Raw genomic sequence first — 24,605 nt, 5'->3', positions numbered from 1 at the left:
ATGGTTGCGTATCTAATGATAACAAAAAAAAAACTATTTATTATTATTGTTGTTAATTCAGAGCTGGTAAAGCTCATTGCGAAAGTGATGCAGCGTGGCAGGTGGCTTGGTTTATGATCGCGATTCCATTAACTCGGCTGGCGTTGCATGCAGCACACCTATGCATGTTGCACACACACACACACACATGTGTAATTAGCTACAACTTAATCTGCTACGCCATCATCATTTCGGCTTTGGGGTCTATCACCGATCGCGTGCGTGAGTTTCGTGTCGGGAGGCCGGCCTCCAGTCTCGTTCTCATTCGCTCGAAACGGATGCGGATGCATCATCTGGCCGTCTGTCGGCATGTCGTCGTCTGTTGTTGCATTTTGCACGCCCAAATGCACAACAGCAGCAGCAACAACAACAACAACAACAACAACAACGACAACACTTGCCATTTGTTTATATCAGTTTCAATTTAATTGAATTTTTGTTCGTGTTGTAATTAAGGTGTTGCCGCAAATAAATCGCAAATTTATCAACAAAACCGCAGAAATGTGATTCATACAAATGCGGCTTTGATTCAAAGTGAAAATGCTGTGAAAATAGCTACATACAAAAATAAATACATATTAAAAAAAAATTATTTATAATATATACACAAAACAAATACAATTATGAGATAGCAACTCTATCAAATTGTGCTTGTGATTAACTGTAAACGTGAATATATAATATATATATATATCTGACAATGGCACAGAATCTAACTGTTGTCGTCGGCGACAGCTCTAAAAGCAGCGATGCAGTCGCAAACGCAGCAACTGCAGCAGCCGACACAGCAGTTATCAATTTCAAGCCAAAGGATACGAATGGCTGGAGGGATTATAAGAAACTTAAGACCTATCTCATCCTAAAGGAACAGCAGAGCGAAAAGGTAATTGAGCAGCAGGTGAACTAATTTGCTAGAGAGATAGGGAGCTCTTCTATATGGCTTGTTGCAACAAGTTTTAAGATAATTAAAGCTATTTATTTATAAATAATACATAAATAAATGGAATACATTTGATTGGTTATTATTATGAATACATTTTAAATAATTGATGCAAGTGTATAACAATATTTAATATTCATTTAAATTCTATAGAGTTCATAACTAATTAAAATTATAATTTGATTGGATTTGTTACTAGAATAAATTACAATGTGTTCAATTCTCCGAACTCACATTGTCAAACTGTCTCAAAGAAATATTGTTATGAGATGTGATTTGAAATTCAGTATGCTCTCAGAGATACCCTGTAAAGAAATGTTTAATTTGTCTTACAAAGCTCAGATGAGCGATAATCGAAACTTTTTTTGAAAAACCCGAATCTAAATTCAAGGTTTCGTAAGGTTTATAGAAGTTTTTGTGAAATCTAGTTACGTTATTATAATTAACTTAATGTAGGCTTATTTTATTTATTTATTTACTTATTTATTTTGCATTATTTTTTTCAATATAATTATTGATTAAGCTATTAAAAAAAAATTGTTATATATTCGTTTATTCATTAATCAATTCGTATTTTCAATACTCACCAAGAAAAATCTTTTTAAAATATTACAAAAGCTTTTCCATTCCTATGAAATTCAATGCATAGAACTTCATTTTAAATTCAATGAATATTTAATAGTGGCTAGAGAAAAATCCAGATCGTAGATAACTCTGAGAACGGAAGCAATCGTTGCTGATTGCGCAACTTGATTGGGAACTTCCTATAGCTCTGCTACAATTCACATACATATACATATGTACATGATTGAGAATATTATCTTATTGAGCGTATCGAATAAATAATACATTGTGTATTTAGCGGTAATAGATAACACAATCTATGAGATAAGTGGAGAATGTTGGCATAATTACAAATATCTATTAACAAATGAACGATTGGATGTTACTGTTGTATGAAGTATGGAACTGTACGATCTATTAGCCATGCCAATAGAGGCAATAAAACGTATTCGTATTGACCCAAATTTCCAACAAGTAAATTTATTGTGCTCTGACATCGATGCATATTAATCGAGTAAATAAATAAATAACTAAATGCATAGAACATGTTGCTGTTGGCATTGAGAATTGCAAAAATAATTCAAATTCAGATAGAGCAATTGCACAATACGAAAAAAAAAGCATTAAGAGTAGAGATAAAACTGAATTTGTTTATTATAGTCGAGATATAATAAAACTGTGCGAATGTATGAAACACTCAAATCTAATAAATGCCTGGGAGTTTTTTTTTTTTTGTATCAGTAATTACTTCTATTTTTAAATAGAAAATTTAAAAAATATATTAACGAAGAAGTTGTTTTTTCTAAAAAAAAAAAAAAATTGTAAATGGAAAAAAATGTATATATATAAACATAAATACAAATCAGCTTAGATTCGTAAAAAAAAAAAATACTTTTTTCTTGAAGTTTGAACTCAAGAACAAACGCCCATCTCTCTATATTTCTGTCTCTGTCGCTCTCACGTTGGCACTGTAATTAACAAGCAAACAATCAAACAAAAGGCGAAACAAAAGTTATAACCAGAAAAAAGAGAAGAGAAAAAGTCTCTTCACATAAAGTTATTAAACGGTCATGACCCCCATTTTGAAAATGCTTATCAACAACAACAGCAACAACAACAATAAGCACAACAGCAACATGGAAACCGAAGCAACAACAACTGCAAAAAAATGTGCGGCAGCTGTGTACAAGTGGAAGGGGGACAGCAAATGAAACGAATGAACATGAAAAGCGAGCATAAAAAAACAGAGCGCACGAAAAATGACGAACGTGTTCGCTTAAGCAAAGAGCAAGGGTAAGGGGGAGGGGTAGGGAGAACGCAGAGAGCCAAAGTAGTGTGAGTGGCAGATAGAGGGCAAAGATGGGAGAGCCGTGGAGCGGAAGCGGGAGAGTGAAGAGTGCCGCCAACAGAAGCCAACGGCGCAGGCGACGCCATTTGACCGCTCGGCGTCGGATCAATAAATATGGATGACTTGACGCTGTCCAGATTGATATGTGCACACACACACACACAGGCAGAGGGGGAGATTCAATGTGTGTATGTGTGTGTGTCATGGACTGTCAGTCGTGCCCGGGACGAGTTGTGTAATAAAAATGCGCGCATATCAATGTTAAAAAATCTGACACACAATGGAAATAAGAAAAGTAAACAAACAATTAAATTGCTTAGTGCCTAATAAAATAAATGAATGCCGGTTGAGTTTGCGTGTTTGTCTTAACCAGATACGACTGGAAACGGCAGACAGCTGCCCAGATACGAAACTCTGTCTGTCTGACTGTCTCACTGTCTCTGTATAGAGAGATATGTACATTGGATATTTATGTATATATATATATATATGCTTGGCACAGATACAATTTGAGCAAAGTGGAGGATTTGCGAACAAATAAACAGAGTAAACATATATAAATAAACACAAACACACGCACACAGAGACATTATTGCATGTAGGTAGATATGTACGTCTGTTTCTATGGGAGCTACTTGAGCGTATACGTAATATATCAAATGGCTCTTGTCATATGCTGATGGACAGGCCATGCGAATTAATTTGACGATGCTTATGAGCAGCTTAAGTAGCAACGTGTGCTCGTCTCGTGTGTGTGTGTGTGTGTGTGTAACAATCTGGTGATGTTTATCGCTCATACGATCAACATACATTCAATTAAATGAAGCGTCTAAGCTAAACAGTTAAGGATTATCCTCAGAGTTCACTTTGCCTTGCCGTAAAATTGAGTTAAGGGCATAACTTGTAGGACTAAAAACCATAAATTATCGGTTTTATGGCCACGAGCAGCTAAAGTTTGATGATGACTACTCAACTGATTAATGATCGATTCGCGTCTTGCCATAAAAATTGTAAATGATTCTCACTCGTTGGATTTGGTTTATCGCATTTTCAGCTTTTTAACTTCATTAAAATCTGTTTTCCTTTTTAGCTTACCTAAATTGTAATATATAGAGCTTTGTACTTTACTAATAAATAGTTGTCTGTTAGAGTACATAAACAAATACAGTCGAGTCTCGATAATTCCTACCCCACTAAATCGATAATCGTGATAAATCGAAAAAAAAAAACTGATCCCCTTGAAAGAAATTCGTTCTCAATAATTTTCGATAATTTGAAATTCTGTAAAAATCGATATAAAAAACTGATCCCCTTGCCATTTCGAACTATCTGTATTCTACTGTATATTTGTATATGTCTATATACTTTTGTCTAGCCTTCTTCTTCTAAAAGATTAAACGGTTAAAACTAGGAAAATTTTCTATATGCAATGCTTCGCCTAAAGTACGATATAAAATCATATGTTTATAAAACCATATATATACAGCTAGAAAATGGAGCACTTTTAATGACCTATATGGATAGACCAAGAAATTAAATAGTTTTCAAATTGATTCGTGTTTACAAAACAAATTTATATTTCGTTCAATTCTATATATATTTTTTATATCATTTTAATTAATATGATATATAAATCAATCAGTTTGTAGCTATATTTTATCTTTTTAACACTCATTTATATTTCGTAAATCTTGTTTAGGTTATTAGCAAAACCATTTTTAATTTTTTATTTATTTTTTGTTTTTGTTTTTTTTTTGTGCTTACGGAATGTTTTATTATAATACTTGAAGATTGATTTATTATAGCATACAATTTGGTAAAAATGCAAGCAATGCTGACATTATAGATGAAACGAAATTAAATGAAATAATTTATGTCATGTCTGTTCGGATGGTGATATTTCCGCTTGTAGATGGAGTTAGTTCAGCATTGTTTTGCTTTCGAAATCTCATTTACTAACAATAAATTGATGTGTTGAGTATTTTGTTTCGAGGTCATGAAATGGTTTATGACTTGATCTTTGCAATGGGAATACCCATAGAGCTCAACTTAATTCTATTTTCAGTGTTAATAGCTTCAATAATATTGATTCACTGCATTGCGAGCTCTACAACAAAATAAACAGTTATAAATTTGTTTTACTATAGCAACAGCTACCAAATAGATAGCTAATCTGAGTCATTGGCATTACGAACCCATTTTGACTGATGTACGCTAGAATTCGCAAGTGCGGTAAATGATTTCAAATAGCCACGCTCTCATATTTGCACTTCACACCTCAAGTGGCGTGAGTTCAGTCTGTTTTTCTGTTTATTTAAAAACGGTATACCCTATAAATATACTAAAAAGGGCTCTACGAAGTCGCACGTAGGGGGTGAAGATTTAGTTGTTTATTATGATTATGTGTATTTGCTAGATGTGGACTAAGATAACTCAATTCTGTTTGTTCGAATGATTTCAACTGATATATACCTTGTAAACTGCGTAGTAAGATGATGATTTACCTGAATGACTATTTGGTGTAAACAATTTAATATTTTGTATACCCTATCATTTTTATACACTATAAATGAAGGAAATTAACTGCTATAAATAAAGTGAAACTGACGTATATTTGTTAGATGCGGAATAAGATGTTTTTATTATTTCTGCTGGACTGATTATAGCTGGTAGATACCCTGTAAACTGCAGTATTGTGTAGAAAATTTACTGAGGGCATTAAGATTTATTATTAATGATTTTTATACTATTTTAATACAAGATAAATTGAATAGATAATTTTTGTATATTACAATTGGTGCGACTCAACCTCAACTTTTTCACGGTATAATACCCTATAAATATGCGAAAAATCAAATAATTAAAACGAAATGAGATGATTAAGGGCTTTCTATACTATTTATTAATTGTATTTTATTAAAATATTATATGTTTATGTGTTATTAAATGCGACTTAAGATTAAGATTTTCAGTTTTCAGTCTGTTTGTTGGACAGATTCAAACTAATAGATACCCTGTAAGCAGCTGACTTACTTTGACTATACCGATTTAGCTCATTTAGTTATGAATCTGTTATACTATATAAATATATATATATATATGCATATATACTATATATATAGCAGGGCCATATATATACTATATATATTGTATTTATTATGCAAATTTAATAAGTATTTCGGCGTTTCGTTTAATTAGTATTATGTTTTACATAAATTAATTGTTAAGTTATATTTATTAAAATTTAATAAGTATAAATAAATTTCATTTATATATTTATAATCCAAATGTAACACGTATTACTGCATTTCCTGTATTCATTTCAGGCTGCTCATACGCCGGAGTCGCAACGGTCATATATGCTGCGCAAGCGTTCGACGCCGGCGCCAGTGACGGAGCGGACGACTTTCGTGTGCTACACTTGCGGCACGGATACGCCCTCCTCGCAGCTGCGACTGGTCTACTGCTGTCCCAACACAGAACGCGAGCCCTACTACCCGTTCATCAAGACCATGAAGCCCTTCAAAAATGCTAGTCCCATCAGTCCACAGGGTGAGTGATGTCGGCGCAGATGCAAATATGAATGATAATTAATGAACTTGCATTCTCCAGGCATGGTGCAAATCTGTGCCGGCTGCTGCGAGAAGCACAGCAGCCAGGCCGAGGGCGGCCCCCCAGTACCTGCCACCTCGGAGTCTGGAGCCACGCAGTCCCTGGAGTCCAGCTCGGCCATGTACAGCGCCAGCGGCGCCATTGCTGCCAATCATGTAACGGCATTTGTGGGTCGCAATTCGCCCTCGGAGAAGTCGCTCGCCAATTCGGACTCAACGAGCAATGTGCGCTTCAAGGTGAGCCAGGCCAGAGCCATTGAAATTTCCATTCCACTGCGGCTTAATCCGGCTAAGAACTACCTTTCCGGGTTTCCTATTGCGGCTAGTTCCAGTTGGGTTTGCCTCAAGCAAAACAAATCGTTTTGCATGTCAATAACAATTTGTGCGTCTTCGATTCGATTTTCTTCTTTTATATTTCCAATACAATATCTCATTCAGTGTGTGTGTGTGTGTGTGTGTTCGTCTTGTTGTAGCTATACATGGAAATTTACTAGCTGTCGATTACAGTAGGAACTCAAATATATATATGTAGGAAAAGTGATTACACATCGCATGGAAAAACAATGAAAAAAGCCGCAGTTTAACGACTTTGAAATACCCTAAACAAAACAAAAGTCTCGTAGTTAAAGCTGATTAAACTTCAAAACCGGTTTTGAAATATTCTTGGAAAGATTATTTTTTTTGACTTTATAAAATTGCATTACTATCATATCGCACTGACTACAGATATATGCCCTTTAGTGAATTGGTGGCTAGGGTATATGCGTACATAATATACATTCAGAAATGGAACTTTGCAACTCGGACCGTGTCGCGCTAATGAGAGCAAGTCTGGGAAGCGATAACACCTCGGCGATCTCTGCCCTCACGTCTGATAACCAAATGAACCCAGAGAGCATTTCTCAAAGGTGACGACCTGCCAGACGAACGTACGGACGGGCAGACAGACATACAGACAGATGGACAGATGGACAATGGGAATGGACAGACTAGTGGTGCTTGAGTAATTCATTTGCATGCTGAAGGTCGCCAGCAGCGATATCAATTATGTAGAATAGACGAGTGGGCAAGCATGGGCCGGCGGGAAGAGCTGATAAGAAGGACGGCAGGGAGGCAGTTTCATTAGTTGCTGCTTATCAGTGAGAGTGGGGGGAGGGGGCGGATGGGGTATGGGGTATGGGAGGGCAGGCGAGGCAAGTCGAGTGTCAGCATGTTAACCAATTTGAGTCAACAAATGTCAAGATTAGATTGCCCCGTCGCATGCACACGGCAGAGCCGCATGGCCAGGGACGGGTACGGAACAGAGCGGGTAAGGGCGGTCGTAGGTCTGGGACTGCTGCGGTCTCAGCGGCCCCGTGGGCGCCTTAAGTACCGTTCAAGATCTGGGCGCGGCTGGGGGTAAACAGTCGTCCACATTCGGAGCTAAACAAGACACACAAATTAAATGAATTATCGTATAAATAAACAAAAAGCAAGAGCATAAGAGAACGTCACTTCGACTCCAATATAAGCCCCAAAAAGTGGGTAAACTTGGACTGGCCTGTCGGTCCGTAGACATCTGCCCCAAACTGGTTTCACTGATATGCCACAAATTGTTTTGTTTAAACCCGTTTATTTATAGCTCCTCAATTTTTTTGTTTGCTTTGCTTTGAGTAGTTTATTTATTATTTTGCTATTCCTTTAGTATTCTTACTTTTATTTATTATTTTTTCACTTTTTTTTTTGGAATACATTAAACTTTATTTTCAAGTTTCCAGAAATATTTAGTGACAGTCAAGTTAATTGAAAGACAGCCGTAAATTATTTCAGCTGCTTTCGAGCTATTTATGGCTTTCCTTAGTTCTTAATTGATTGTTGATTCGGTTCGAAATTGCCAATTTCCTAGATAATCATGATTAGGCAGCAGTCGTGCAGCAGTTTATATTTTTTTCAATCAATCTTTAGTTTGGCACTTGAAGTGCAAGTTATCGGCGAAGGTATATATATATTTTTAACCTTATAAATAACATGACCATATTTCCGAAATACAATTTGTATCAGTTAAATGGGTTTTCGTATCTTGTCATAAATGTGAATCATTTGATAATCAGAAAGGAAACTTTTTGCAAGCATTCTTAAAACATAGAGTTTTCTCTATGAAAAAAAAAAAAAGTTATTTTTATAGAAACTCAGGAAAATACTTTACATATGGTAAATAAAAAAGAAAAAGAAAAACAACTACATTGACCTATAAAAATAATTTTTGAAATCGAAATACAAGTATAATGCTTTGATATTATATTCAAAATTAAACTTTGACTATCTGTTGAGAACGTAAAGGAATTAAGTGGGAGAGCTTAACGATAGGTGGCGCTAATTTTTTAAATTAAATATAGCCTAAAGCATATGAAGTTTTATGAATATTCATATTCATTTATATAACTATGTCTGTTACTGATAGATATTATATTATGTATTTAGGTAAACATAGTATGTATAGTACCTGCATATTTTTGTAGCTACTCATTCTATGAGCAGCCTTGGCTGAGTTTAACGACGTTCATAAATATGACAACATCTACAAACATCTTGTCTATTGGACTTCTAAAACAATTGCAAAATAAATACTTGGTTTACTTAACTTTTCTTCTTGTTTTTGGTGATTTCAGCTCTTCCTCTCTTTATCTGTAGTTTGTTTGCTTCGCGTGTCTGCAACGCTGAAATTGTCTTTGGGCGTGCAAATAATTGTTTAGCTGAGCCGAAAAAAAATAATAATAATTATTATCTTTAAACAGGTGCCAGAGCGCGCAATGAAAAAAACCTTTGCCCCAGTTAGCCAAAAAGTAAACTTGTTTATCTTTGTTTATCAGGTGCATAAATGTATTCTAAACTCAAGAGCCTGATAACCGAAGGTCAGAGCTGACAAAGAGAGGAAACAAATTAAATATATATAAATGCAAGCGAGCGAGTGAGTTATCAATAGAACTGTGGGCGGAGTCTCCATATAGCTGTCACAATACCATATATACTATATATGGTATATGGGCAAGCTCTTGCATTCAATTTTCTTCTTAACCGATAACAGATAACAGATAATTAAAGTGTGATAATATATTGCGCAAATAGCTGCGTGCCATGTCATTTAGAGCATTATGCTAAATCAAATATAAACAACGGCGCACACCTATTTATCCATATCTATATCAGTTCTATAGTACGCGTTCAACGTCATAGAGGCCATGATTAGGTTTACCTTGTGCAACCCAGCAGAGTGTATATGATATATTGTAATTTAGTTTATTGTTTAGCTAGTAAAATGATGTCATGCAATATGCCAGACATAGAACCTGTCTCTGATAAATATTTGAAGTACCTACAAAGGGATTAAAAGAGATTTGCTCTCTTATCTCTTATTACATGCAATACATAGATCAATGTTGAGTAGGCTTGTGCACCAAATAGTATTACTATTAAGAACTACTCTTAAGAATGATCAGAGAAAATATTTTTATTGGCACGAAAATCAATAGATCTCAGTAAATCCGAATCAAAATGATTAGCTAGAAAAACTTTTATAAAGAATGATATATAATGTTTATATTTTATTGCATATTTATTTGAATAGACCTTTCAGCTGAGATCATCTCAAGTATAGGTTTTCAAAAGGTTGCAGATTAGTCGTACTTTTGAGAATTAGAACATTATATACATATACAAACTTTAGGTGAGCTATTCAGAAGAATAACTGTTTAGCACTTTGAAAACCTTTGGAAGCTACGCTTTAATGGCACTTGTTTGGACGAGTATTTGAAAAGCCAGAAGAGTTTGGCACACATTCAATTGCCGAGTCATTGTGGGGGTGGGCGTGCTCTTGAAAATGTTGTGGCGCCTACGAGCAGTTCGAAGATGAGAGCTCTTGAAATGGAGGAAAGAGTTTGCAGTAGCAATAGAGCTGTAAATAAAATCATCTGCAGAAATGAGTATTTTTATTGGTAAAAAAAGAAAGTTTGACATAGATAGCAGGGTATACACGACTCTGGTATACCCTCTAGACTACTTTAAACTACTTATACCTGATATAAATTTGAGTGTGAAATCAACATATACTGGCGAGCTGAGAGGCGAATAGTTCTAGATCGAAACTGGTTTCTAGATCGATTCGAACTTCTGACAAATATAAAATAGTCTAGAAGTAAATCTAGCCATAAATTCTAAATGAATTTATTAAAGTTAAATTGAACTTACAATTTGAAGGGAGTTTATCAGCTTAGAGATCATTAGTTGATACTCAATCAAATTGTGATTTATGTCGCCGCAAACTGAAATCAGCTATAATTCATCATCCACAAATTGTAATTGGGTTTTTTTTTTTTTTGGGTAAAACCGGTTCTGGGCAGTTAAAGCAATATTCTTCCAGCTGTATTGATAAGAGAAACAAAAAGTAAAAAAAAAGCAAAACAAAACGAAAAACAAAAAGCTGAAGCCATCTATCGGAAGAGGTACAGCAAGCCTAGAGCAAGGTAAGCGTAATGCTTACTGATTAGAAGTGTGTACTCGATGAGCAGTCGGCACTCATACAGCGAAATGTGGTGTAGAGGCGATAAGGAGGATTCGAAGCGGCTCGAAGCGGTTGGAAAGGGAACTCGATTCGAGTGGTGGCTCTTGAAGAGAATATCAATTGTATGAAATATTAAATAACATTTGATTAGATAAGTTGCGCACGACGCGTTTCGCATGTGCGTCGTCGCTCTGTTTATGTCTACAACTACGTATTTTATTTTTTTGATTTTTAGTTTTATTAAATGTATCAAACTCTCTATTACAGCCGTACGAGACCTGCTCGAACAATTCGAACTCAAATACGGCGCGCGACTTTAAGCAGATCCGACGCAACGATTCGAGGCCCAGTTCGCCCAGCTCAACCCAGGGACATATCGAAAATGGCCACGCCCAGTATCCGTAAGACGTTGTGCCTTAATTATTCGAACTCCTTACTAATAGACATATATCTCTGTCCATCCACAGCTGCTCCATTTGCAAAGTTCTCTGGCCGTCCAATAAAATGGATTGGCTCTATACTAGCGCCGAGCACATGAACTCGCATGCCATGCACTTTCCCTGTCTCAAGGGCAATGTCAGCAGCAATAGCAATGGTCTTAGCAACAACAACAACAACAATAATAATAACAACAACAACAATAACAACGAACTGAATAACAATCGTGTGTTAGCCTGCAAGGATTGCATCAACTACTTAACCAGCCAGTGGGAATCAATGGATGCGGAGCGTGTTCCATTGGAGCACAGAAGGTTTCGTTGCATGAATTTGTAATCTATTTTAAAATGGAAACTAATGTATTGCTCTTGCCTTGCAGATACAAAATACCCTCGCCCATGCTGAGCTCCAGTTCGCCGAATGGATCTCGCCACGGCGCCATGAGCACCTGTACGCCGCCCTCAACACCTTCGGTCTCCTCGTCAACGCCAGCCAGCACCTCAATCTACTGTTTCCTCTGTGGCCTGCACTCGGATCTAACACTAGCCAGAATTCTATACGGCAGCAAAGAGGTAAAACTGTCTTGAGATATATCTATAGAGAGGTAAAGAGAGAGAGAGAGAGAGAGAATAATATTAAATGACGTCACTAGTATAAGTAAATTAGGACAGTTTAAGCTAAGCACGAATTATGTAAATTATTCAAGCTGACAGAGATAAGTTTGAAGCAAAAATTATAAGCTTTTCAATTGAATTCTTCTCAGAATCTGTTATCTATCCTAATGCTACTTCGTTGTATTGTAGTCTTAATACGTAGGCTCTTCGAGATTAGTTAAGATGGCTATGCTAACAGGACTTAAGAATGTTATTGTGCAACTTTTATTTCAAGAAATTTATTTTCATTCACTAAATTGATTTAAATTGTAAATAAGCAAATGAAGATATCTCATATGTATATTTTAAGAATTTTATATATTATAACTGAACTTCAGTCAAGTTGAACAATTATTTTTAAACAATATTATTTCTGGAAACTTGAACCTTAAAGAATTTCGTTATCTTAGATAATGCTCAAGTACATTCAATATTGATTTTGATTTCAATTAGTCAAAGCGCGTAATTTTTACAATCAAGCAAAAATAATAATAACGAAATAATGATAACGAAATTCATTTAAATATCTAAAAACACTAACAAAAATCCATACCTTAATAATCAATTATCAAACTCGAAATACGCAGACAAAAATTTAATATGTTTCGGGCCTTTTATCAAACTTAGGCACTTTACAAAGATTATTATACAAAAATTTAAGCAAACGATCGACCTTTTCTATTGAATATAAGAGTTGTGTTATTTTATTCTTCATTAGGAACTGTCATAGTTAAATAACCAACGCCTAAATGATATTGAATTTTGATGTGATACTTTTAATAACCAATATAATTAATAATAACCAGTAACAATAGCTTGAATAGAAATAGACGCAAATAATCTGTCGTTACTGATAAAAATATATATAATTTATTTATAGTGCACAGCTCAAGGTCGACATTTATTTCTAGCCATTACAAAATTTATAATATATTAACTTATTAGGTATGCTTACAAATATTTATAATTAACTATTGCAAGTACTGTCAACTGTTCTTTTATTGTTAAGATCCGTTAATATCAAGTACTGTAAGTAGGCTAGCTTATATTTAATCCCCATGAATGGAACACGTTTACAAATGTTGTTCTAGTTGTAAAGATAAGATTGCAAAATTGGAATTGATAACAATAGCCCATACATAAACAAATAATTAGATAGATAAATATATCAGTTTGTTAGATAGCGTTGAAGCTTGAACCATATAAAGAATTCTTAGATATTAGTATATAATTAGAACAGCGTTTAATCTTTCGGTTAGGCTGGTACGCAAATTATTGATTTGCAATTATGTGCTTATACAAAGAATGACATTATATGTAACAGATTTTAATATTGGAACAGATAATATTTCGCATTATACAAAATGTTTAAAGTATATTAATGAAAAGTTAAAATACTGAACAGAATAATAATAATTAAGAATTAGACAAGTCATTATACAAATTGTGATAGTGTATTATAATGGAGCAGCAAGTATTAATGAGGAGCTGGAATAATTTGAATTATGACTGTTTACAGTACAGATTTCAATCAGAGCTGTAATTATATACCAAATAATGAATGCATTAAACAGTATAGATTTAGATCTGATGCTAAAGGTTAATTATTTGAAAAATTGTTGGTGAATTTATTGGTAAATTCAGTATGAATAGTGTGTATATGGTTAAAGTGAAATTTTGGTATTCTTATAGTAGTTAGTAAATAAGTCATCTATACGTCTATGTCGTCATCTTTTAAAATGATTATCTTCTCCTGCATTCAAAAACATTTTCTTGGTCAAATATTGTTGAACCTTTGAAAAATCCAAGTATATAACTTAAATTCGTGTTTAATATGTAAATTCACTTAATTGTATCTCGAGATATATATAAAAGTATTACAAAAAGTTTAAAATCCTTTTTGTATAAAGTATAATATAAAGTAATATAATTTAATATGTAACTTAGTATGAAATCAGGACTTTTTTTTTGTATATTAATATAAATGTAGGTAATATAATATAAAATGTAACATATGAAATCAGGACTTTTTATATTGTGATATTAATATATTTAATATTGATGTATTTAGTTTAAAGAGAGTATCAACTATGTTTACTAAACTTATGCTGTATGATTTGTTGTATGTACTCAAGGATTGAACATACATACATAGAATAAATTTATAAATTAATATTTAAATTAATTCGGTTATATGTATCGAAATTGTGATGATTATGATAGGCATGAGCAATTTATTTGTTATATTTGTCATAAAAAGTTTTTGTTTCTTTTTTTATTTTCTCTCTTTATCTCTCTCTCTCTCTCTGTCTCTCTGTCGCTCTTAAGTAAATATTACGATAATATGTATACCATATTAATTCAACATTATTTCTATCAAATTTGTAATATCTTCAAATTGAGTATTCTAACCAATTTCCTTTGCTTGCAGGGCTCAAGACCTTATTTCCCATTGTTGCTGAAGCACAATTCGTTGCCAAATGCTGAACAGCTGAGAAACAATTCAGCTCTAGTCTGCACATTTTGCTATCATTCCATGCTGAATCAGTGGCGCAAGTGAGTTTTCGATAATTTCAGTTTAAATATTATAAAAATGATTAACCAAATCTTGCTGCGCAGATATGAAGCTCAAAGTCCCAGCGTTAATCCAGCGGATAGAAAATACAATTGGCATGATTACAATTGCCATTTGTGCGGCATTACGACTTATAGAAAGCGAGTGCGAGCGCTGCCTGTCAATGAGTTTCCGTTCGTTAAGCATCAGAAGAGCGACGATGGACTTTTGCTAGAGAATGGAGAATACGCCGTGGTATGCCTGGACTGCTATGAGAGCTTGAGGTAAGAGACAAGAGATCATATTAAAATCAAATTAGGCATATTTAACTAATTCTTTCCACTTCCACTTTCACAGGCAACAGGCGTCGCAGCATGATCGCTTTGGGGTGCCCATCTCTAGGCGGGCCTACAACTGGGTGCCCCAGCCGCCGCCACCGGAGGACAGTCCCGATGTCTCAGTGGCTCGTCTGCCCTGCGGCGAGCGTTCTGATCGCGTCGTGAGTACAAAAATAACCAACGTCAGCAATGGAAAACCTTATGTCAATGCATTTGTAATCCCCACAGCTTATGAGTAACGCACTGAGGCCCATTCCAAGCAAGAAGACAACGTCGCCAAAGCAATACGAAAAGTCTAAAGAAGGTAAGCGTTCTCTCTGTCTCTATGTCTATATTTCTCTGCCTGCATTTGGTAATGTGAAACGCATTTTAAGCGTCTCGAGGTGCCCGGTTCAAGTGAAACCCAATTCGCGTCAATAAACTTCAATTGGTTTCACTTAACCGTTCGCCCAGCCCCTGCTCTCTACCTATTGATGAGCTCCATGCCCATGCCGTAATAGTCTTAGCGTTAAGCGTTTAGCTTTGTCAACAAACTGGGTCCCCAATTTACCGAGTTTCCCCATGTGCGCATCGCTTGCAAGTTCAAAGTTCAAATGCATTTGTTGGGAATCTTGACGAGGAGTGCATTACCAGATATTATGTATGTTTGCAAATTGAATTTATGAGTGAGATTAGACAGAGCTAGCAAAAATCGCAAGTTTCTTATCTATAAAGATAAATGATGTGCGGTTGATAACAGGTTGAATGAACTTTATTTAATATCTGATGATATGTAAATTATCTATGTCTTTGAATTATATTTTTAAAATACTAAATACTTATTTATCGAAGATACTATAAGTATCAAGAAATAATTAATTAAATTATTGTGAAATATTTTGAAATTATCTCTCTTGGCAGAATACCTGATCTTTTATAGATATGAAACTCTAATTTATTGTTTTGGTATATGTTCCATATATAATTTACTCCCTGTTTTTTTTTCAATATTGATGTTTATTATATATTATAGCTTATATATGAATACCCAAATATTTTAATGCAGTTGCGTTCTCTATGTTTCTGTATATAGTCTGATTTATCTTTTCTCTCTCTTTCTACTTTTGTCAATTTTGTTTGTTATATGCCTTGACCTTATGCCTTATGAGTATAAAATAACTTTGTTTTTCTATTTTCACTTTATGCTCACACAAAAAAAAAAAAAAATTGCAAAACATTTTTGTAGAAATTACTTAGTCGAGGGTATTTTTCGGTCTGTCATTTTAGCTTCAGCTGCTTAAAGTATTAATTGTGCATTTAGGGAAAGTTTGGTGGAATTTTGTATTTGAAGTTAACTACTAAATTTGATCAATTTCATGTGAATGAAATTGTTGAGGTATAATAGATAGGCAGCCCTTGCTAAGTTATTCAAAAATCATAGGTCTGATATTCTTAAATGATAATAGCTGAATAATATAAATTGTTAAAGAGCGATTTACTAATACATATAATTCATGAATAAAATTAGTGAACTATTTAATTGAATTATAAATATGGTTCAGGACCTATAAAACTATAAACTCATTTCAAGAACAAATAATAATAATAAGTTTCATCGTTATTTTATAAGTTAACTGAAATGTGAATATGGTGATATATATACTATATATACTATATATATACTATATATACTATATCACTTTACTTCCTTCTAGAATAAAATAAATAACTAAAAAACGGGATTTACCATTTTATCAATTACTTTTATCTAAGTGGAACTTGTAGCTCAAAAAAAAAGCCATGACTAATCAGCCCTAACTCTTATATAGGTGTCCTAACTATTCATCTATTTATCTATATTGAGTATAACATAGATTAACTGTATTCGTAGCTGATTTCTTTACTTGCCCTGCCCAAGTTGAGCATAAATATGATAAATTTTAATTAGTGCCTTACCACAGCGATTTCTATTCATAATATTTGCAAGTTTACATAAATCCAATGCTCAGGGAAAAAAAAGTTTTCCTAATTGCATTTCCCTAGTTTGCTGCGCAATCAATTTGCAAAACTAACGGTCCCTTTTCATGAATGGATCGTAAAAAATTGAAAAGAAAGGAAAATGCTGGGAATGAACTGAACAGAAAACTGAATAAGAAATCAACTGATTAAATGCTCAATAACAAGCAAAGACCGCAAATTGGTGGAGCAACTGGGCGGTGTACGTCGAGTGGTTGGGCTGAGGTGGTTCGGTGGGGCATTCGACAACGTCTGCAATAAATATTGATTTTTTTTATGAATTGCAAAAGATGTTGGTCGAACAGTTAACAGTGTGTGTGTGTGTGTGTGTGTTGGGTGGTTAAACGAAGGGCTGAGTGGGTGGGGTGGTGAGGTGGTGTGGGGTATAGTAGTCTCTCATGTCCATGCCACTCACTTATTTATGCAACAGCAGCAATGGCGTCGGTAAACTTCTTCAATAAAATGCCAAAAAGGAAACATCATAAAAATAAATAAACAGAGAAACCGCACAGACAGACGCACACACACACACACACATACACACACACACGCACACCGAAAAGGAAACTGTGTGTAACTTTGCACACCATTTTTTATGAAGCAACAATACCCCCCAGCACCGCCACCCACACCACAAATGCCACTTCCGACAACAAGAAGCGAAAGCAACCGAAACGAGTCGAGCAAAAGTAAGGAAAAGAAACGAAACGAGACGGGACGAGACGGGCCGAAACGAAACGAAATGAAACATACAGACGAGAGTCCCACAAGCACAAATAATAAAAGCAACAGCATAAAGTATTTCGAATTGAATTACTTCGTGTTATCCTGTCAACCATACGAAAACACTCAAGAGCATTCAACATGCCACACGCTTCCGCCCTACGCTGTGCGCCCTCCTCCATGCCCCAGCACGAGCCAGAACCCAGAACCCACCCAGCTCGTGCCACCCATCGTTTAAGGAGTTGGCATCGATTTGCAAAAGTATATTACCAGCCCGCACCACACACGTCTCGACTATTGGGGGGCTTCCTCTTACCATAATACCCCCCACCCCCACCGCATCTCCTTACGTCGATGGTGTGGATCAAATAATTGTCCCCGTGCCAATCGGTCGAGGCAGTCAGTTAGTGTGAATGTGTATGTGTGTGTGTGTGTGTGTGTGTGTGTGTGTGTGTGTGTAGGAGTGGGGTTGGGTGGTTTCGTGCTGAATAAGTAAACATAAAACCACTGAATTTACGCTTATTGCACCCGCAAACATTTTGTTTAACACAACAAGCGGCGCGTCTGCCATCTCGCTCGCACACCCACTTCAGTCTCGCTCTTGCACATATTGGCACGCTCTCTGCGCGTCGGCTTGACTCTCAGTTCTCACTCTCTCTCTCCCTCTCTGTGACTCACTCAGTCTCTCTCTTTCACTCGCACACCCCACTTGCTGTGGTCTTTTGTGCGGAGTGGGCGAGGGGAGGCGGGCGGGCTACCATTTCCGGCCTCAATTTCAAAAGAAGCTCAAATTTCCACACAATTTTCCGGCTTCGCTCTTTTGCACTCTCGACAGGGGCCGCTCGCTCTCGGCCCTATCAACCCGAATCGACCCCGACCAACGACGCCCACTGCTACCAGCACTCCCAGCACGCCCCCTCCCATCTACCATCTACCATCTCCCATTACCCACCGCCGCCTGCAGCCACTGACAGTCGTTTCCTCGTTGGCACTTGTTCAGTCACTCACAGCAGCTACGACTCCGGTTGTGCTTTTCACTTTTGCGCCCACATCCCCATCCACAGCCAGTCGACACGCCCCCGCACCGCCGGCGCGCCCCCTCCGTTAGTTGCCACCTTTGCCACAAAAATATTTCAAACACTTGCCAAGCGACTGTCAGGGGGTAGCTCGACCCTCTGGCCACACAGCCGTTTCCGTTTTGCGTAGAATAACAGTTACATTATCCTTTTTATTGCCACACTTTCGTCGCACACCCACACACACACACACACACACACACACATATTTAAATACATACATATACATATATATACACACAGACAGCTACCCAGACACAGACATATTTGGCTTATGGCAAGCTGCGACCTCTCCGACCCGTTTCTTCGACTTTATTGTGGCCCAACTTGGCCGGAGCTGTCAGGACAACGACGTCGTCGTCGTCGTCTTCCTCGTCGGCCAGGATGGTAAACTGGTTGTGCTGCGGTAACTGGGCGCTGGGGGTGTGGCAGAGCGAGAGTTCTGGTTCTCCGGAAATGTGGCAAAAAATGTGCATTTATTTTCTGAAGTTTTGCTGTTTGTGTTAACTCGAGTCGCAGTAAATTGTGGTAAACACGAAGCCAAGTGTTTGGAGTATTTACGAAGTTATGCCCCACAGTGCCGCACAGTGGGCAGCATTTGCATAATTGGCAAACATGATTGCATGCCAAAGACTGTCGCCGTTTTGGGTTAGTCAAATGAAAATAGTTGGCGATGGCAAAGGGAAAGTGAACTAGATTAGAATTTTGGATGCAAATATTAATTACAATTTTTCAATTAAACAAATTGGATATTTTAAAATTAATTAGAAAGGTTTTATAGCTATAAAGATTTAATAAAATATAAATGGAATTATATTATGTGAGGAAATATATTATAAATAAACTTAAAATTTAAATATTAAATAATTCTAGTAATTTTCAAGATTTAAAATTTTTAATATGCAAATTAAATATGAATAATTTATTCGATTATAGATGTCAAACAAGTGAAATAAGAAAAAATAGATAAATGAATTGAAAAATGAAAAATGAAAATGAAATTGAAATGAAATTATATTTTTATATCAAATATTCTTTCCAGGACTTTTAATATTTATATTTCTTTTGTTAATATTTTAAATATCTAGTAAATCTTTAAAATTGCTTTTGAAGCTCTATATATATATATGTACATATGTTTATCCCTCAAACATTGAGATTTATTTGGATTCTTTCGCCAAAGCCGTTCTGCTTAATTCCGTTTATAAACTCTTTTGATTTCATAATCTCTTCTTATCCAACTTATGCATCATTTCATTCGCTTTAGCCACAGGCTTCGAACAGCTGATTTATCACACACACACAGGCAGACAGACAGTGGGTGTGTGTGTGTGTGTGAGAGAGAGAGAGAGGCGCATATGTTCGTTGTTGTAGCTGTCAGCACATACATAACCTCAACTTATGTAGCATGGGGGAGGCGTGGGTGGGCGGGTGCTCACATAAAACGCTGATGTGGCATGAAAAAAGATATAAATTCTGGCAATCGATGAAGATAAAATACATTTTGTAATACGCTCGTAATGCTACACACACACACAGCCAAACATATACATATATGTGTGTATGTAAGTGTGCGGGAATGGAGTGCGAGAGTCTGCAAATATGCACTGAGGGCGGTGGGTGGTGGGTGGTGGGCGTATTTGAGCCGAGGTCAACCATTGAGTGGGCGTCTTTTGGAAGTCATTCAAGTGTGCAGTCAAACTCAACGTCAACTGGCAAAAAATGCGGTTGGTATAAGTAAAATTTCAAGTGGTATTGCATGAGTGTGTGTATATATATGGATGTGTGCGTGTGTGTGTGTGTGTGTGTGCGTGTGTGTGGGCGGGTGTAAAACCCTTTGAAAGCTTGTTGTTGCCAGACCCATAAACGTTTAGCCCATAAACCCTTGATGTATGGAACATAAACACCACACTTGCAAGTGCCACTCAGGCTGGGTCGGTGCTGGCGCAGTTCAGTGGTGTCGGTGGTTTCACCGGTGGTTGCTGCCTGCTAACTGAAATCCAATGTGTGCGTTGCTCGTGTCTCGGCAACCGACAAACCGGCAACCGCAATGTCAATAAATATGTTACGCTTGACTCGTCTTTTTTTCTCAGTGGGTTTAGTTAGTCGGTTATGTGGGTGGTGTGGGTGGTTTTGGGTGGTTGAGTGGTTGCCCTGCTGCTTGGTTGAGTGTTTGGTGTTTGTTGTTGTTTTTTTTTTTTTTTTTGTTCCTTCGCATTGCTTTTCGGGCTGCTTGTTTCGCTCGGCTGGCAATTTGGCTAAACATATTTATTTGGTATTTGTGCTTGCCTTGTTTTTTGCCAGATTCGTCACGAGATTGGCATTTTAGGCTCAAGTCTCTTGTTGTCTGAGTGAGTGAATGTGTGTGTGTGTGTCAGAGAGCGTGTGTGCGTGTGCACACTCGAAATTCTTTTGTCAAATTAGAAGCACAGTAAATTTGCATTCAATTTCATGTTATTGAATAGACCCAAGTCCCCTTCTATTGATTTCGTTTCCGATTTTCTCTTATTCGATTTCACATTCCATTTTCTATTATGTGTGTGTGTGTGTGTTTTAATATACCCTAGGCATCTAGGTGCTATGCATATATTTGTGTGCATTGATAAATTCTTTCTTAGAATTACATTTTCAACTTATGAATTCACATTTAAGTCAAATTAGTGTAAACTTTTGACATATTTTGATTTAGAAAGTTTTAATTTTTACTTAAGTTAGGATATCTGCAAGTCGAGCACATATTTAAAAAAATTGAAATTTGTTTGCCCAGAGGAACCGTTTTCGACATATGTTTGTTTATTCATATACACATATGTATATACACAGATACTATCCAATGAGATTGCATTTTTAGTTATTTGTTATGCAAGCCATAAAACACACATGGATAGTCGCTATAAAAATAGTTTTTGATTTGTTAACAATTGCATGAATTTATAAAAATCAGAAAAGTATTCAATATTTTTAAATTGTATGGAATTTGCAGTAATTTTTCTACGAAGTTTTTAGGTATTCAAGATCTAGTTTCTGATCTTAGAGTATTTAATAATATTAAAGTCCACTCTTAATAGTTAGAAGACCTGAATCTCCCATGGCAAACGCAGACTTTACTACAGTAATATCTCAAGGAGCGGATTACGCGATTTTCTTATTCGCTTTTCATTTGTTTTCGTTGGCTGCCGTCGCGTATAAATATTTACATTTGCCTTGCTGTATTTGTTGAGCATTTTTATAATATGTGCAAAAGCACAAAATATCAAATATTTTCTGGTTTCTCTTTTGCCCCACTGTCTTTTGCCCGTCTCACTTGCGCGCATAGACAAACTGCAGCACACTTCACAAGCAATCTCTTTCGTGCGCTCTCCCTCACTCTTCCTCGCACTGCCAGTCGCACTCGCAGTTATTGCAGTTGTTTGTGTGCGCGCTTTAGTTTGCATTGTTGTTGCTACTGTTGCTTTTATTGCACTTTTCACTCTACCCCATTCCTAGAGCCGACTGCCCGCACTGCTCGCACAACCTGGAGTTTATGCACTGCTGCCACAAAGGCAAGTGAGCTTCTTCCACCGCTGCCCTCTCGTTCGTTTGTTTGTTTGCTTGTGTATGGGTGTGTGTGTATGTGTTGGGTTGTGTTAGCGCCAAACTGATTTACTGTTATAAATATTTGCTCGTGAGCTTTTTAAGTACTTTTTCTTTTCACAAGACCCGCCTGGCTGCCTTGGATTTTCGCCACGTTTGCTTTGGCATTCATTCTGCTGCGTCGCGTCGCGTCGCGCTGTTTGCCGTGTTTGCTTTTTAGCTGCCCGACCTGGCCCCTCCTGTGCGTCCCTCTACCCGATCGTTCGTTGGCTCGTTCGTTTGCACTCTACCCTGTTTCTGTTGCATACTTTTCAACGTAATTTTTATTGAATCATGTACCCCCAGCATTGCGTCGCATCGCGTCGCCGTCGACTTGGTTTCTTCTTTGTGCTCGGCTTTTTGTACCTTTCTTCATTTACTGGTTTCCCTCGCACATTGTGCAAACGTGTTTTGTGCTATTCTAGCGACTGCCGTTGCTGCCGTTGCTGCTGTTGCTGTTGGTGTTTGCTGCTTTCGCTTCGTGGATATGTACTTATTTCTGAGATATTATTACCGTTACCGCGCCGCCGCTGCCACGTCACGCTCCCCAGGGGAATCATTTTGCATTAACTGTGCAAATAACCAACTTTGTTATATTTTCGTTCATTTCATTTCTTTCCATTCAGTTTGCTTTTGCCATTGCTATTGCCTTTGCTTCTGCTTTTGCTTGTTGCCGAAGGGCCATTTTCAAAGCAGACCAACATTTGCGTTGTTATTTGTAACGGTGCTGATGCCGGAGCTGGTTCTGGTTTGGTTTCTGCTTCTTAATCTGGTTTCCTTTTTATTTTCGGGTGGGTTTTTGTGCTTCTACTTCAGTGGGTATTTACCCGCTTGTGTTGTTTGTTTGCGTCCACAAGTGTGCCTGTGTGTGTGTGTGTGTGTGTGTGTGTGTAGGTTTTTGTTTTTGTATATGTGTATGTGAAACTGAATGCTCAATTGAGCACTTAATTAGCAAAAACAGTTTTTAATGACGACACGAAAGCTTTTATACTTTGAATGCACTGCTGTGGGTAACCAAGTGGCTACACTGAGCGAAATCTCTTGCTAAGTTATAAATAGAAATATTTGTCTGAATTTAATATTTGAGCTCTTACAGTAGATTCAGTTGTTTGCATATGTATTTTATTATTATTGTTAGATATGAGCTGGTTCCTTTATTGTCTCTTTTTCGCTCAGTGTAGCAACAGTTATTCTGTTACTGGTGGTTGCTTGTTAATTCTCATTTGTACATCACTCGAGTCGCCCCTGTTCACAAAAGGTTGCCACGTCACGCACTCTCAAGCACGCGCCAGGCATCCCTTACTCTCTCTCACACTCTCACTCGCTCACTCACTCACTCACTCTCTCACTCACACAGATATATATATACATATATATAACGGCACATTTTTTGGCGTAACAGCCGTAATTGTCGATGTGATTAATGTGTTTTTAAGTGCGTCATTTTGAGCATATTATGAGTTTATAGGGGTTAATTTCCACCCAAGCACTTTTGCATGTTGCCGCTGGCATTTTAATTGAATTGTAGCCATTGCTCGACTCTTGTAATTGTTGTTGTTGTTGCTGTTGCGATTGTTGCGATTGTTGTTGTTGACGCCGCTGTTGGCCGGGTATTTATTGCAGTGCCTTTTCGCACGGCATCACGATTTTTTAATTAACACACTTCGACTCGAATGAAAACGTTAACAATTGATGAGATTTCATCACTCATTCTTACAGGGTATTTTTTGAATTTTATTATAAATATGTGTCATATTTATGAAAGGAATGTTAAAGATGCGTCAATGCGTAGATATAATTTTATATGACGATTGGTTAATGTCCTTTAATAAAATATAAGAAATAGAATTATGTGTCTTAGATAGCCTTAAAGATATCACCCCAAAATATAACTTCTGTGCGATTAACACAGTACTTCAACAAGTCATAAAACACGGCTGTAAATTGTGAAATAGTCTAATAAAAAGCTTATCCCTCGAATCTTACACATAAATTTAGATATTTGTATTTGATGTATTTTTAAAGTACATTTTAATAGACTTGAAATTCAGCAAGTTTTAGTATTTATAAGTGGAAAAATGCAGTATTTAAGTATTTAAATAAATAGGTGTATATGTGATGTTCTAGTTTTAGTAGATGAGAAAACTCGAAGAAAATCTACCCGAAAACATAAATCT

At 36.4% G+C, this 24,605-nt stretch overlaps 1 protein-coding gene across 7 annotated transcripts in view; it reads left to right on the top strand.

The window, feature by feature from the left end:
- The window catches only part of px (MAP7 domain-containing protein plexus), a 100,124-nt gene that overhangs the window by 31,151 nt on the left and 44,368 nt on the right, over nt 1-24,605 (top strand). For 5 of the 7 annotated variants that reach the window (XM_089469502.1, XM_089469503.1, XM_089469501.1 and 2 more), the window contains exons 2-11: nt 496-922; nt 6,218-6,443; nt 6,504-6,739; nt 11,307-11,440; nt 11,507-11,791; nt 11,857-12,049; nt 14,562-14,686; nt 14,750-14,968; nt 15,042-15,183; nt 15,251-15,326. In XM_089469502.1, the coding sequence (XP_089325628.1) occupies nt 740-922; nt 6,218-6,443; nt 6,504-6,739; nt 11,307-11,440; nt 11,507-11,791; nt 11,857-12,049; nt 14,562-14,686; nt 14,750-14,968; nt 15,042-15,183; nt 15,251-15,326 (1,819 nt within the window). In that variant the 5' untranslated portion in view covers nt 496-739. The remainder of the gene's footprint in view (nt 1-495; nt 923-6,217; nt 6,444-6,503; nt 6,740-11,306; nt 11,441-11,506; nt 11,792-11,856; nt 12,050-14,561; nt 14,687-14,749; nt 14,969-15,041; nt 15,184-15,250; nt 15,327-24,605) is intronic. The other 2 variants (XR_016270200.1, XM_089469497.1) reach the window with 1 other exon arrangement.

The sequence above is a fragment of the Drosophila arizonae genome, chromosome 5 (assembly GCF_054131065.1).
Source record: "Drosophila arizonae isolate 15081-1271.41 chromosome 5, UAZ_ARI_1.0, whole genome shotgun sequence".
Classification (NCBI taxonomy): domain Eukaryota; kingdom Metazoa; phylum Arthropoda; class Insecta; order Diptera; family Drosophilidae; genus Drosophila; species Drosophila arizonae.
The sequence above is the reverse complement of the archived record's forward strand: the minus strand, read 5'-3'. Positions and strand labels throughout refer to the sequence as shown.